Here is a 15940-nt window from a genome sequence, read left to right as displayed (position 1 = left end):
CCCAGGGCAAGATGGTGGTTCACAAGGAGTTGTAAGTTTCTTTAGCTCTGTTAATAAGTTTAGAAATCACTTTAGGAAGACACTGTTTCAAGGAAGATTCAAGGTAAAGACAGTCTACAGAAATTCCCAGAGAAACCAGAGTCTAAATGTGAAGCAGAAGGCACAGATGAAGCAAGCCAAGTCTCAGCCTTTAAGCACTAGAGTTATTACGTTAAGTGTTGTTCTGATAGTTTACTTTGAGAAAAGAAATATTTAATTGGACAGAATCATGCAAGAGCTTCCTGTGCAAAAACAAATATAACAAAGTTAAGTTGCAGCAAGTTCAGTGAATGACAAATGTGTGTGTATAAAGGGACTGAATGTGATGCCTACTGTGCGCGAGTAATGCATTAACAGGCACGCAGTGATTTGATAGTGTAAATATTAACTATTAGTGGTTTAGTTACTAACCCCAATAGACCTAACAAATCACAGTTTGCATAGTCATTCACTTCGTTCGTATTTTGTAGTTCGACATTAGAGGAAAGGATCCTAGAACATAACTAACGTGCCGCGCATGCACCGGGACTGCCATTGACTATTCAAATCCGAGTCCAGCAACATTTTGCACGGCGCGTCACGAGCAGCTGACACGGCAAAGTCAAAGTGAAGCGCACAGGTAATCCATCGAGAGAAAGACCAGGATCATAAGGAGGGAGTGGCTGACTGGTCATCAGCGAGCAGGGAGGAGACCGTAGCACAGGTCAATTACATACGTGATAATTTGTGAATGAGTCGCCTTAAAAGTATAGTTGGAGTAACGCAAGCAGCAGTTAATACAGAAAGGAGAGACTTAGAGACTAAAAGACTCAGATTTTGTTGCTGCGACAAAAGCCATAGCAATTGGAGCATAGGCAGCAGATCCCAACAGACACTGAGGTATCAAATCCAGTTAGAGGGCGTCAGGGTTTTTATTTTCTCCATTCCCCTTTCCCCTCGAGTTTGCTGGGTAGTTATATCTGCTGATGGGCAGGCAAACTTGGGGGAGGAAGGGGGTCCGATGGGCCAGCATCGATCCTGGATAGGACTCCCTTTAAATTATCCCCGTCTTGTGGCGGCAAATTTCCCTGGAAGGGGCATCCATCACCAATGCAACAGTTTCAACTGGACCTGAATCATCCCCAGCAGCTGTATGACCTTGCATACTGTCACTCGGTAACTGGTTACATTGTGAGGGATCTGAAACAGCAAGTTTTGAACCCCCTTGGAGGGGAAGAGGAGCCTGTCTTCTGTCTGAATTAGAGCCCCCAGAGACTTGGCGGGGGGGAGGGGGGGGTCAAACTGGATTTCTTCCTGTTGATTGAGCATCCTAGGTTGAAGAGACTGTCTTCTGGGTAGTTGACTAGCATGTTCCATATGAATCCCCTGTTATGAGCCAGTTGGCGAGGTAGCAATGTTATGGCCGCTGCGCTGGTTCAAGTGACTTTAGCGTCTAATGCTTCTATTTTGCTGTTTCAAGGGCGTCGACCGCCTTTCTGAAGAGGTTGGCTTTCTCCACAGGTTTAATGAGGCTTGTGTTTGAACCTGGAATATGAGCCATGTGTGTCGCTTGAGTAGGGTCCCTTGACCAAGGGTGCGCTATGCAGGTTTTGGCAGAGTCCAGAATGTTCTGGATAATTTGTCTGCCTTCAGCCACGACCGCCAGCAGGCGTGATCGGATAGGCCCTGGAATTTCCTGAAGGCCATACTGTACTAGGCCCCACTGAACATCACTATAGCTCGCAACGAGCGTGGCTTTTGCAATTTTATGGAATAAGCTGCAGAGGTGGCGGCCTGCTTACCAAGGGCGTATTTATTTCCCAATACTTGTCTGGAGGAGATTCTGCCGAGGATATTGGCACTGCAGCCCACTTGCGAGTAATGGTTACGACCAGAGTCTGGTGTAGCATGGTCCCTAATGTAGAGGGGATCAGAGGGGGCTGGCCGAGAAATCTTTTCCACACAGGTTAACTGCCTGTGTGAGGGATGGAGAGGTGCCAGGCGTTTCTTAATGGGATGGCTTCACACTGGGTCCTTCTCCGTGAAGAAGTTACCCACGATCCCTGGTCCATTCCGAGGAAGCTGAAGGGTCATGGGGTGGGAAAGGCTGCCCAGAAGGGGGTGAACCCTTATGGAAGGCCCTAGAAGAGAGGCCTCAGAATAGTCCCCTGGGAAGAGGGAACTTCTCTGAAGTCTCTGGCTGTCGACATGGTAACCGAAAGCTTCTCAGCTTTGGAAGCGCTATCCACAGCTTAGAGATTTCGGCGTGTATGTGGGCGCTGCCGCGGCCAATGCCGAGTCTGCGTTCTAGCGCCTTTGGGCAGTAATGAGTCAATAACAGGAGTTAAGGGAACTACCCATTCCGGCAGAAGGTTTATGCCCAGTCACATGCTGCAGTTGCATGGATGGCGCAGAAGGTCTTTGGTGGGCCTACAGGCGTGGAGGTCTTTTTCGACAAACCCAAAGAGTCCTTGTGGGTTGTGCGATTAGGGACACGTGGTGGGTGAGTATCCTTGTCGCTGCGGTGTGCCTTCCCCATAGTGTCGTTGGCATACCCATCAGGCTGGGGATGGACACATGGGAGCACGTAGGCTCTGAAAAGGTCAATGGCTTCCGAATCGGAGCCATGGCTACCGACCGATTCCTCGTCCGAAGCGACGGCGCAGAAAAAGTTTACGGCCTGCATAACGTAGTCCGCCCACTGCTCAAGACTGCCTGTCTTAGCGTATTAGGCCAAAAGAGTTTACGGGCCTTACACGAGCGCACGTCGTGGTCACGAGAAAGACAACTGTTGCATTGGTGATGGATGCCCCTTCCAGGGAAATTTGCCGCCACAAGACGGGGATAATTTAAAGGGAGTCCTATCCATAGCAGAATGTAGCGGTAGCCTTGCTTTATGTAGAGCATGTGTCATTCTTGTTTTGGTGGATGTGTAGGGTTCCAAGTAAAAATTGAAGATCACTGGGGAGAGGATGGATCCTTGCGTGACTCCACAAGGGATGGGTCGAGTTGATCTGGCGGAATCCATGTGTACAAACTGGTGTTGATTAGCAAGGTACGATTTCAACCAGCTGAGGACAATCTCACTGATCGCCATGCAGAGATGTAGATTGTGTGTGTCTGGTATCCGTGCCAAATGCTGCCAAGAGGTCAAGGAGAACCAGGAGGCAAGGATGACCATCAAGGATTTTAAGGGCATTGTCAATCACCTTGATGGTAGCAGTTTGTGTGCTGCATCTGGGTCTGAAGGCAGATTGGTAGGACTGATGGATGTTCTGCTTCAATGTGCGAGTTAAGCAGCTACTGCTTTCTCAAGGGTTTTACCTAGGAATGGTGATGGGGCGGTAGTTGCTGAGGTAATCAGGGTTCAGTGTTGGTTTCTTTAGAAACAGGAGCATTTCCGGTCTTGAGGGTCGAGGGAGAAGGTGCCTTGAGTTAGGAATACATGGATGGTCAGGCAAGTACAGAGACAGGCAGTAAGTGTGTACTATGTGGCCTTGAGGGATGCTAGAATGGCAGTGAGGGTAATGAAAGTTGGCCAGGTAGTTGTGGTTTGGCAAGATGGGATGTGTAGTGTGCAGTCAGTTGTAGAGTTGCAGTCCCGTGTGTTAGCAGATCATGCTGATATCATTGATGAAAGTTGATGGCAGTGGATTTCGATGGTGCAGTACGGGTCGGCCAGGCAAGAGGGTTAAGTGCTTGACAGCTTTGAAGAGGACTCTGCTTTAATTGATGGCTATAGTGTTTGGTAGTAGTTGAATTTGGCAGTGATCGGTTGTCTGCATGTAGCAGAGTTCCTTGAGCAGGGCGAGGTCGAATGCGTGACAGGATTTTTGCCAGCTCCTCTTGGTTGAGTTAATTCATCAGATTGGTTTTTGAACTCACGGAAGACTGCTCATGAGATGGGCTGCAGCTGTGGATTCCAGTGGGCCTGGCTCCTTTGCAATTCCAGATTCTCAGTTGATGGAATCCGTATAGCCGCTACATTCCTTCTTCTAGGATTCTTTGCCAATTATCTAGACATCACTGAGGGACAGCTAACCCTGCAGCTCCTGGGAAATTCTTCATAACCTGGTGCTTAAAAGAGGGTGCCCCTTTTCTGTGCTGGCCTGGGTTTGGATTGGCTACAGGTTACTCCACCTCTGCTCTCTGTGGGATGTCTTTGTTCGCCTCTAGCCATCGTGGGAGTCACATGATGCCTGCCTTGACCCTTGCTGGATATTCCCCAGTATTAGTTCTGCTGTTTTTGTGAAGCCCTGGTGGGTCTTCAGCAGTGTCTTCCGCGCTGGGAATGTCTGGTCTGCAACTGGGGTTCAAGTCACACCCACAAATATCTGTCTAGCCAGAACCAAACCAGGCACCTAAACTCACTTACGCACCTGCAGTTACTAGACTAAAGACATCTCTTGGCTATGAGTGCACCCCCCAGACCCCTCCAACCACTGACTCCATTCGATGGTCTGGGCCCACTCTGCTTCAACTAACCCAACTCGGCCTGGATTTCTTCTGTCCGATAGAAGGCTCCACCAAACAACTGGTTGCCATCCTGCTGCTTCATTCTTACCTTAGCTGACACCATAACTGTGGCGGGCCCATTAGGGTTGTCCCGTAGAACTAGCTGAAACTTCGGAAAGTCTTATTACAGGGACTAAACGTTCCCAGTCTTCATGTTACCCTTCAGATTGCTGCGCAGAGAAATACTAACCATGAAGGACCATCTCAAATTCAGGAAACCCAAAAACCTGCTCTTCAACTGAGAACGGAAATAAAACGAATGACCACCACCCACGCCCCATGAAACAGACAACTGGAAAAGACAGGGGAGTAGGCTGAACGAGAGCGTAGCACAGGGAAGTAGAGACATCCAAATGGGACGGAGACCCAGGTGTACCAGTTTCCCATAGAGCGTCAAACCGGAAACAGGGTAGTGAGATGGGACCAGAGATAGAGGGCATTTATTTATTGGGCATTTATAAATGCGCCTATACACAAATGGTGTTTCAAGGCGCAACAAGACAAAAGGGGGTGCAGGGATGAACAAATACAGTCCTAGAAGGTCATGTGATATTCAGATCGAGCAAGTGCAGTAACAAGTACAAGGGAGTGTTTCCGGTCAGAGCTGAACACCACTGCCCTTTATTGTAGCATTGATAGCAGCACCCAAGACCCCGAGGTATCATAGCACTAGCTACATTAAGTGCAAGTTGTCAAGTTTAAGGAAGCATGCTTTGGCAGAGCCTGATCCCATGGTACGGGGGCTACATCATTAATGCAGGTAAAATGCAACATTAGGATGAGTGCACAAAATGGGAAAGCCTCTCCTCATGGTATGGGGGCTACCTCAGGTATGCAGTCCAGCACCACCACATGATGTAGGGCGTTACATTTAAGTCAAACAATTGTGCATGAGAGCAAGACAAAGTCGTGTGTTAAGTTGACACTGGTAAGAGTGAGAACGGCAATCTGACAGTTCTAAGACTGGAGTAGGCAGTATAGAGCAAATGTTCATGTGATCACCACCCGTTGCCCCAAATTGCATTGTGTGATACACAAACTGCATAGATGGGCCTCTCTACCACTATACAGATATCTCAAAGTTAGCAGGGCCTCTGAGCCTAAACTGCATTTCGTGTTATTTAGATCGCATTGATGGGCCTCTCTACCACTATACAGGTGTCTCAAACTAAGGAGGGCCTCTGGGCCCAAATTGCCCTGTGTGATCCCCAAACTACATTGATAGGCCTCTCTCCCACTGTACAGATGTCTCAAAGTTACCAGGTCGTCTGGGTCCAAAACTGCGTTTTGTTTTATTTAGATCACATTGATGGGCCTCTCGCCCACTATACAGGTGTCTCACACTTAGCAGGGCCTCTGTGCCCAAATTGCATTGTGTGATCTCCAAACTGCATCGATAGGCCTCTCTCCCACTGTACAAATCTAGCTTACTCGCAAGTGAGAACCCACCAGTGAATTACAGTGGAGTGTTACTCTGACTAGGGCCCCTCGCATCACAAGGCAAAAGTCCAAGCCACCCTTCAACCAGCAGATACCCTTCACAAACCCACATAGCCCGCTCACCAGAGTGAAACACGCTCAGGGAGACGGACAGTAAAGAGCCACCGATAACACCCAACTTAAATAAGCCTTACCACCCCCCTCCCCTCCCATGACAGCGACTGAATGACTCGCCAACTTCAGCTGGAATACCACCTACAGACTGAGCCCAAACTAGTAGCGTACACCCCCCTCAACCCCACAAAACAACCAGACCAAAGCAGGACCAACTAGACATCACCAAACAAAGACTAGCAACTCTCAATCTTATAATGCCGCGCAAACAACCCATTGCAAGGAAAAGCCAAAGACGAAACACTCCAGAACAGCAACTAAGAACGACAACTATAGAATGGACCCCCACAGACAGGAACACAAATCGAACCGATACTGACAGAAGAAACAAATCCCTCCTAACTCCATAACTCGCCGACAACTGGCCACCACAGCAATCCAACCCAACGCTAGAAGCAGCAACATCAAACAACCTAACACAAGAAAGTAGAAGGATGAACAAGACAGAAGACCGACACAATAACACCCTACATCACCAAAGCAAGAGGAACTTCCAATCAACAACCACAACTCACGGAAGATAAACCCGATGAAAAAAATAACGCAAGGCAGAACCTAGAACTCTTCGAAGACACTGACACCCCGAATCCCACAGCCCAACAAGAGATCGACCAGGAAGGAAACCTCAACACCGAGCAGAAGACGAGCTCGACAAGAAAGCCCAAACCAAACACCTCCAAACTTCAGTGCAATCTAATAAACGCAAGATCCATGTCGAAACACTCAGATCTTCGACGACAACGGCATGGACATCCTGTTCATCACAGAAACATGGCTGGACGACAACTACAAAATCACACTACAAAGCTGCCTTCCAACCAACTTCAAATGCCTGCAAATAAACAAAAAAGGAGGCATCGCTATAGCATTCAAAGAACACCTGAAAATAAAAACTTACGAACCGCTCAACATCCTCAACTGCAAAACCACGTTAATACACCTAACAGCAAGCCCAAAAACCAACAGCACATTCATCCTGGTATACAGACCGCCGACATATGATGCAACATTCGTCGACAACTTCATAGAAGCCATCACCAACTTAGCCATTATCAACCATGAACACCTAATCACCCTGGGGGACTTAAACATCTGGTTTGAAGACAACCACGCCAACTCCCAAAACTCACCGATTGACTAGTTGTCGTAGTTTCATGGTGCTGAGTTCAAAGGAGCAACGCACCCGGCAGGACACACCCTAGGATGCAATTTTCGCCAAAGAAAAACTCACCACGGCACCATCAATACAAATACTGTGGACGACCATCTCATCGCATTCGTGATCAACTGCCTACTCAAGCCTACATCCAACATCCGAAACTCACAACCACCACGAAAAGAAACTAAACACGTCAAAGAAAGCAACCTATTCGAACAACTGGAATTAACCAAACTCAACTACAGAACTAGAGCTAGCTGACCTAGACGGTAAAGCAGAGATACTACACAAATGGATTGCAGATACAATAGACAAGATCGCCCCAGAAAAACAGTTCACCACATCAAAAAAAAACAAACAGCAATGGCTAAATGTTCACCCCACTATTAAGCGCCATGAAAAAGGAAAAGAAAAAGATGGAATTGGAATGGAGGAAAGAATACAACCCAGGGAAGAAAACACTGTACCAGAAACAAATCCGCGCATACAAGAAGGAAATTCAAAAGGCAAAAAGACAATACGATGACAGAATCAACAATGCCACCAACAAATAAAAAGAAATGTTTAGCATCATTGAAGAAATGAGAAACCCACCAGGATGCGATAACACCCCAACCCCCTCATGCAACGACCTGGCAGACCACAATAAAATAAAAAACCAATGACATCCGACAAACTATAAAAAAGGGACCAACCACAACGTACAACCCAACGAACCTAACGGAACCACAGCACAAACTCCAAAGCTTTCCTGAAATATCAGAGGCATTCGCAATGCTGGTAAGACGAAGCAAGAAAGCGGGATCACCCATGGACTCCTGTCCCCCAGACATCTACAAATCAATCCTAACGCAAAGATCGCCAGCAGAATACTACAGAAACCACTAGCAACAGGGACTGTACCGAGGATCGTCAAATTAGCATACATCAAGCAACTCTTGAAAAACACAAGTGGTGACGTAGATGACCTTTCCAACTACAGGCCGATCTCCAACATCCCCTACCCAGCAAAACTTCTAGAAACCTACGTATACAAACTAACCCAAGAACACGTAGAAAAACACCACCTGCTGGACCAAGCTCAAGCCGGTTTCAGACCAACAAGAGGAACGGAAACAGCACTACTATCCATCTGGGAGGACCTCAAAACTAATGCAGACTCAAACACTACCTCAGCCCTTATTCTGCTAGACCTCTCCGCCGCCTTTGACACAGTTCGCCACGACATCCTGACCAAAAGACTAGAAGACCTAGGCATAACAGACACAGCACTATGCTGGACCAAATAATTCCTAGCAGAATGAACAGAAACCGCATGGATCAACCCTTTCAAATCCACCCCACGAGTTAACGACTGGAGTGCAACAAGGATCCTCACCACCTCCACTATATTTCAACATCAGACTCCGGTCATTAGAATCTTCAAAAAATACATTACATGTTACAACTACGCAGATGACACTCAAATCATCTACAAAATCAAAGACACCGATGCCCACCATTCGACCCTAATCGACTGTCTAAAGAACAAGACTTCAACTGGATGGATGTCAACAACCTGAAAATCAACCCAGGAAGACAGAAAACATATCCAAAGACCAAGAGAACGAAACCATCATCCTGTGGCCTACGGAAATGGGAAATGCACCGACTCCATCGAAGGTTGTAAATAATCTGGGAGTCCTAATGGACAACACCCTAACCCTAGAACCACAAATAAATGCAACAGTGAATAAATGCTTTTTCCTCCTCCACACGGCAAGAAGAATTCTACCTTTCCTCTCCTTCACGCACAAAACACTCACCATCGTCGCCCTACATGTCAAAAATCGACTATGCAAACAGCCTCTAGCTCGGACTACCAGAATACCTCCTGAAGAAACTGCAACAGATCCAAAATGCAGCAGCAAGACTACTCCTCAAACTATCCAGACAGAGGTGGGCGCATCATGGAGGGGAAACTACGCAAGCCGAGCGCCTCAATTCAGGACAGAGATGCAAACTAACCAACCCCACTAAAATTTCCCTTTCTGCATACACCTCTCAAACTCCAAACCAAACAACCAAAATCTACAGCACAACAAACTGCACAAACCTCACTACATTGCAAAAAAAAATCTCGAACAGTACACGCCAACTACCGGCCGCAAACACCCCAGGCCCAGCCAACGGACCCACTGGGCTGAGGCCACCAACAGCACATCACTGCTCTTTGCCTGCTTCGACCCACTAACTCAACCCCCCCACCTCTTTCAGAGCCGCCAGAGCGCGGTGGCGATAGTACGCGGTACAAATGTCCTTAAACATTATCAGGATCATACGCTGTGCGGGCAGAAGCTTGTGATGATTGAGCACGGTAATGGTGCAGTAACAAGCCCAAGCGTTACACTTCAAATTGTTAGAAGGCTTTGTGGTAGTGCCGTAGGAGCCTCCAGTCAGGCATATGTGAAGCGAGATGCAGGGCTCAATACTAGGCAGCTGCGCTTCCCATCCAGACTCAATCGGGAGATTGCAGCGCGTGACCGTAGCAGGCAAGGCTTGGTTATAAGTCTCGGCGGCGATCAGAGATGAAGCAGCAGGAGTGATATTAGGGGTTGGAGGCACTCCGGACAGGAACATGGGCCTTAAGTGAGGGGCGGCTTTGCCCGTCAGCTCCCTGGATAGGGCAAATGCATTCAGAAAGCAGCCAATCGACTGAAGAGCTGGCTCTCGCAAGCAGCTCTATAGTTGGAGAATGCAGGGAAAGTGGCCACCATTTTAAAGTGGCAAGGCCTCCAGTATTGTCCGGGTACAGCTGGGCGCATGGTGGGTAAAAGCAAGGCACAGTGATGGAATGAGGGTGCCTTTGGTGGGGTCCTGCTTCACCTGCCGGCTCCCTTGATAGGGCAAATAATTAGATTAAAAAGGGAGTGAGGCATCCAATTTTTGGATCAGATGGACCATGGAACACGGAGTGGGTGCCCTTGGTTCTGGCCCGTGGGGAATGCTGCACGCTGGGATGCGTTGGGACGGGGAGAGAGTGCCGACAGCCCGGTTGACTCACCTCCACACACAACATAGGAGTGGTAATTGTAGCAAACCACAATGTACAACAGGGACATACGCAGCAGACAGTCAAACGGAGGGGATAGGGTAGCGCCACAAACTAACCCTTCTAAAGACTCATCCTTTGCATACACCTCAAATGCTGAACTAAAACGACCATACCTTTACAGCACAACAAACCACAAAAACACACTTCACTACAACAGAACAAACCACACAGCCTCAACAGCACATGACTGCTACCGATCGGGAAAAAAAAACCACCACACCTACGCTCAACCAAACTGAAGCTGCCAACAGCACATCACGGCTCTTGCTATTTTCTCCCGCTCAGCCCTACTAACTTACACCACCCCTTACCCTCTTGCTTTACAGATCCGCCAGGGGACCACGCAGATGGTGACAGTGAGCTGTATAAGAACCTTTAATATAATATGTTAAAAATGAAATGTAGCTTTATAGACCACGAGGGCCGTACCATGAGTTATGACCCCCCCCTGAAGATTGAATTAAAGGCCCAATTGTGTTAAAGGATCCAATAGCAATTGTCTGAGATGAAGGAAGCCATACGAGAACCCACTACGAAATGTGGATTTTTCTCTGCAGGTGGCCCAGGGGAATGGGCGACACCCCTGTCAACAGCAGGGGACATGCAAAGCAGAAACAATGTTCCAACACATCTATTCTTCTGATCGCATCAAGCAAGGCAGCCTCCAGTTTTTGTACTCGAGCCCATACAAAGGCAGCCTAATCAGCAATACATTTGTGGACCCTACATGGTGCTGGAGTTTACCAGAAAAGGAAGATGAGGGTGGGCCAAAAATTGACAGTCCACAATGTAGGTTATTTCTGAAAAGTGATAATTGATACAGGCTTTAAGTTGAGGGACTGAACAAGAAAGTAGTCAGCTGTTTAAGGTCTGATGTACTGAATTTGAGTTTGCCTGCCACTGCAATCTGTGAAAGACTGGCACAAAGCTGCTACCCTCCTGGTATCGCAGTGAGGTTTAAGTCACATGGCATTCCATTAGCACCGGGCAAAAAAAATAAAAATAAAATCATAAACAAAAAAATCCATCGCTGCAAGTAAGCAAAACCTGATTAATTTCTTTTTCAGCAATAGGACATCAAGAGGCACAGGAGCTTCAGTGATCATAGACCTACCACATGCACTACTCAGATAAGCAAGTGAATGGTGCCCCTCATTTTTGTTTGCGACTACACAACGAGGGCGCGCAAGTACCCTTACTTTTTAGATACAAAAAGCGAGAATTCGATTTTGAAACTTCACTCGAAACTTGAAGTAGAAACATTGGACTACCTGGAAAAGAAGTGTACCATGGACATGGTGAGACAATGCTCATGTCCTATCTACATAAAGGATGGGAAAGAGGAACAAACTTCTTGTCAGTTTTAGTTGCGTAAGGGGCAGCAAGTAAAAAGCACACTTGAATGAAGTGAGCTCATCAAAAACCACTCTAAAAAGGTTGTTGCATGGAAAACTAGTTACTTTATCGCCAAGTATGTGATTTCTGAAGCACCTCTACCCTATTTGAACCAAAAAAAAAAAAATTTCGCAACTGAGCAATAAATTAGTAACACTGCAGAATGTGTGTACAAAATCTGGGCAGAATTGGGACGTGCATTTAAACCAGTTTCCAAAACGTGTTACAAAGAAAGTAGCACCTTTCCAGAAATGGAAAAACACCAACTCAATGGAGATTAAAAATTCTTCAAGAATTCGGATTCAAAATCAAGATTTCAGGACCACGTTTTGGGTACCAACTTATTTTGAGGCTTGCCTACTTTACATTATGTGTGTCAGCTCCATGGATCCCAAGGAGTATCCCCTTACTTAAAGGCCAGAAGACAATATTGCAACCCTGGATATTCGGTTTCGAGCTCAGTAAAATCAGCCCAGTGCTGTGCCACAGGGTTTGAGCAGGTGTTTAACCTGTCCTTCGACTTTGCTCGCTTTCCCTCCGTTTTCAAAACAGCCACAATCATTCCGCTCCTAAAAAAAGCAGTGGGTTGACCCAAACCTACAGACTAACCTCGCCCTGTGTCTCTCGCTCAAAGGGATGTGTACAACCGCCTTACCAATTTCTTAGACACGCACAACCGCCGAGACCCCCCGCCCCTCCACGCAGGTTTCCACTCCTGTTTCTCCATGGAAACTGCTCTCCTGAATGTGTCCAAATGCCTCTGCGATGCACTCCAACCTATCCTCAAACCTTATTCTCCTCGACCTGTCTGTTGCCTTTGTCCCTCACTCAGATCTCTTTAATACACTCCTCTTGGGATTCGTGATGAAGCCTATGCCTGGATTGAATGCTACATTGCATCTCAGCAATTCTTTGTCTCCTGGTGAAACAACGCAACTCACTCACTCCTCCAGAAGAATCGTCCCCCTGCAGCGGAGATGGCAGGAGCCCATCTCATACTTGCAGGAGCAGTGAACACGAGCTGCCTGGGATCCAGCACCTCGACTGCAATCTCGCTACTACGTTGGACCTGCACTAGAAACCAGCATCCTGCAATCTTCATACACTGAGGCCACAACTTCGCTTTCATCTCCAAAACAGAACAGCAGCTCGCCTCAACTTCCTAAATATTTAGAAAATCAGGCACCTACTTCCTTTCAACACCGCCAAGCATCCCTTACCACTCCTCTAAACTGGAATACTGTGCCAGCATCCTCTTTGATATCCCCAACTATGCTTTGTCCTCTCGACAACTATTAAGGAGAACTCATTTATGGCTAATTTCCCTCACCTAGTGAGTCCCTCGGCAGCTTTGCTGGATTTCAGGGGTTTATATTTTTACACCTGGTAAGAGTGCGAGCCTTTTTTCCATGTTTTTTTGCCATGTGTGTTTCTACTGTTTGTGATCTTGGGCTCTGGAGCATGCCACTCCACGAGCCCCACTTGTGTTACACAGCACCTTCAGTGCAGTGACACAGGGTTGTCTTTTAGACTTCCCACTAACTCCATTTTTCTGGGGCCCGACTACTGTCCACCAGAAACATGTAAATTTGCCATTAACTTTATTTAGTCACTTTAAAACTACATACCCAGTACATCCCATCTTTCATGGAGTATTGGAAAGGGTTCATTCCTACCCCTTTGTCTGTGCCTCTGAGCTTTGTTTTGCTCTTAACATTTAGACTTGGCTGGTGGCAGTGGTCTCTACCCTAACTTTTCTACCGCGATTATACTCTATAAACTTGGTACTGTTCCAAGCTATTGTATTAGCCTCGAACATAAACCTGCTCGCCCAAACACTTATTTCGCCTCCAGTCGGGTTTAGTCACCATTTCTTTTTGTTTAAAATCCTTCTTGTGTTGTACTTTGCGTGGCAAACAAGGTTTGCCTTCTTTGTTCAGTCTTTTGGCAGGCTTCTACGAAGAAGCCCTCCTTTGCCGCCTAGGTGTCTAGGTGGGCTGAATGTGAGGGAGGAGTGTAGTCACCCCCTGCACAGGGTCTCCTTGGAGACCCAAGTAGCACTTTGTATTGATTGGCTGAGGTTGTTGTCTGTTGCTCCAGGAACCCGAGTCTGCAGGAAACTACCAGGAACAACTGCCGTGGCACCAGCGTTCAACGAATAAGGTACTGTGTCCGACCGAGAGGAATTGGGGTGAACCCTTCTTCCTCTCCAAAGGCTCGTCCTTTTCTTCCTTCCCGCTTATAACTTTTGCCTCCTCTTCTGACAATATCCAAGTATTCCTGGCAATCTTGAATCGTGAACTGTTCCAACCATGTGATCCTCGGCAACAGGAACCCTGCTCCACTTGACACTGGCGCAGGCCTATTAACTTATCTTCTTGTTAGAAAGTGCCCTCTGATTCTCTCTGCCTTGACAAAATTGCCTATGAATTTTATCCCCAACTCTCGTGTTAATTCAAGTGCTAAGTGTGTTTGACTACGGTTACATTTCTTCCCACAGGTACGCTTAATCTTTAAGACCGAACTGTCATTACTGTCAAAAGTGATCGCATATGTACTCCCGGTAACGTCTTTGTTTCATAACACCAGTCTGTCAAATCCTAAAGGTACTTACCTTGAATTGTTCTGCACAAGGGGAATTGGTTGTGTGTAGTGTATTTGAAGTGTGGTTTTATTTTACTAGAAGTGAAGTGTTTTGTGAACAGATGGTTTAAAAATAAATGTACTTATATTTTTTAACCAGAAACCTTGAATTGTAGTCCTTTGTGTAATCTCTACTACTGCTCATTTGCTCTTGAGAGAAGTATGGCTGCTCAGTCACTGCTACCACTATGTAGTACAGGCTTGTACCAAAGGTGAACTTTTATTACCACTTGTAGTCTTAACTCGGTGCAGTGGTCCCTAAGTGCACTGCATACAAGTCTGCCCAACAACAACTCTGAACTCCCTCACTTCACACCTACTTCCTCGGAATGTCACCAGGCTGGATGGCTGATGCACAACAGGGCCAGATTTCAATTTCTTCTCCTGGTCCACAAATCTATCCACAGTAAGTCACCACTGTATCCGTCTTGCTCTATATAACTGTATAAGCCTTCTCGCAATCTCTGCTCTGCCTCCTCTACTACCCTTGTGCTACCTCGCTCTCTGCGCTTTCACTTACATGAAATTATCTTGCCCCCGGACATCTGAGAAACAGCCCATACAGATTTGTTCAAAACCAAACCAAAAGTCTACCTCCTTGCCTGCTAGCCAACATTTTTCCCTCGCCTACAACTTGCCGCTGTACTTTCTCTGCCTACATTGTAGCACTTCACCCATCGTGGTCATGTTCCGAACACAGCAGGCCGTACCGCCTACCTGCACTTAAAATTGTCCAATGCTGGTGTCCAATGCTGGTTGTCTAATCTATTTCCACGTATGTATTGTCCCCAGTTACTGTTCCATTTACTCCCTCCACAAACTGGTCAGAAGTACCTAAAACTCGCCCCATTTAAGAAGCTCACTGCTTCCCATCAAATCACCTTCCTCATCCACTGTACATTCTTTTTGATCTTTACAGCATTGTTCATCCTGTATAAAATTAAATACTCACAGGAACAATCATTCCTTGCCAAGTCAACAAATTTGCTTCATCAACTTGGATATTACAGAAGTTTTTCATTCCAGATTTGCGGATTTCTTCGAGCTCCTGGAAGAGACAAAAGGGTGAACATTATTTGGATGCAATTAAAACACTGCAAACTTTAATACAAATTGATGAACTGCCGTGGAACTGCATATCAATCCCATCCAATGCAATTCTTCAGACTACTTGCATACAAAGAAGATTGACTAAACAGCACTAAAGGGATAGTTCAGGGTAAAAGAAAATTGGCTCAAAAGATGGGCCATGATCAAAATATGTATAAAATTATTTAAGAAAGTTCACGCACTAAGGTATCTATTTTGTGAAACGGATGAGAGCCTCGTGTGCGTGTGTTAATCTCTGCCCTTGCGGCACGAATGAAGCAAAAGCCACCTGCTGGTAGTGTTTATTACAGCAGCTTTTGCTGCATTAGTGCCGGAGAGTAGAGAAGGAAGGCTGCTGCCGGGAAGTGCTTTTAATTTAATTATTTTTTAAAACCACTGCAATCATGTTTGTT

At 46.6% G+C, this 15940-nt stretch overlaps 1 protein-coding gene across 1 annotated transcript in view; it reads right to left on the bottom strand.

The window, feature by feature from the left end:
* The window catches only part of UBE2L3 (ubiquitin conjugating enzyme E2 L3), a 97701-nt gene that overhangs the window by 54011 nt on the left and 27750 nt on the right, over nt 1-15940 (bottom strand). Inside the window, exon 2 of the mRNA XM_069619963.1 lies at nt 15391-15486. Coding sequence (XP_069476064.1) covers nt 15391-15486 — 96 coding nt within the window. The remainder of the gene's footprint in view (nt 1-15390; nt 15487-15940) is intronic.

The sequence above is a fragment of the Ambystoma mexicanum genome, chromosome 10, assembly GCF_040938575.1.
Source record: "Ambystoma mexicanum isolate Mex_15411 chromosome 10, UKY_AmexF1_1, whole genome shotgun sequence".
NCBI lineage: Eukaryota > Metazoa > Chordata > Amphibia > Caudata > Ambystomatidae > Ambystoma > Ambystoma mexicanum.
Note: the sequence above shows the minus strand (reverse complement) of the source record. Positions and strands in the feature narration are given on the sequence as shown.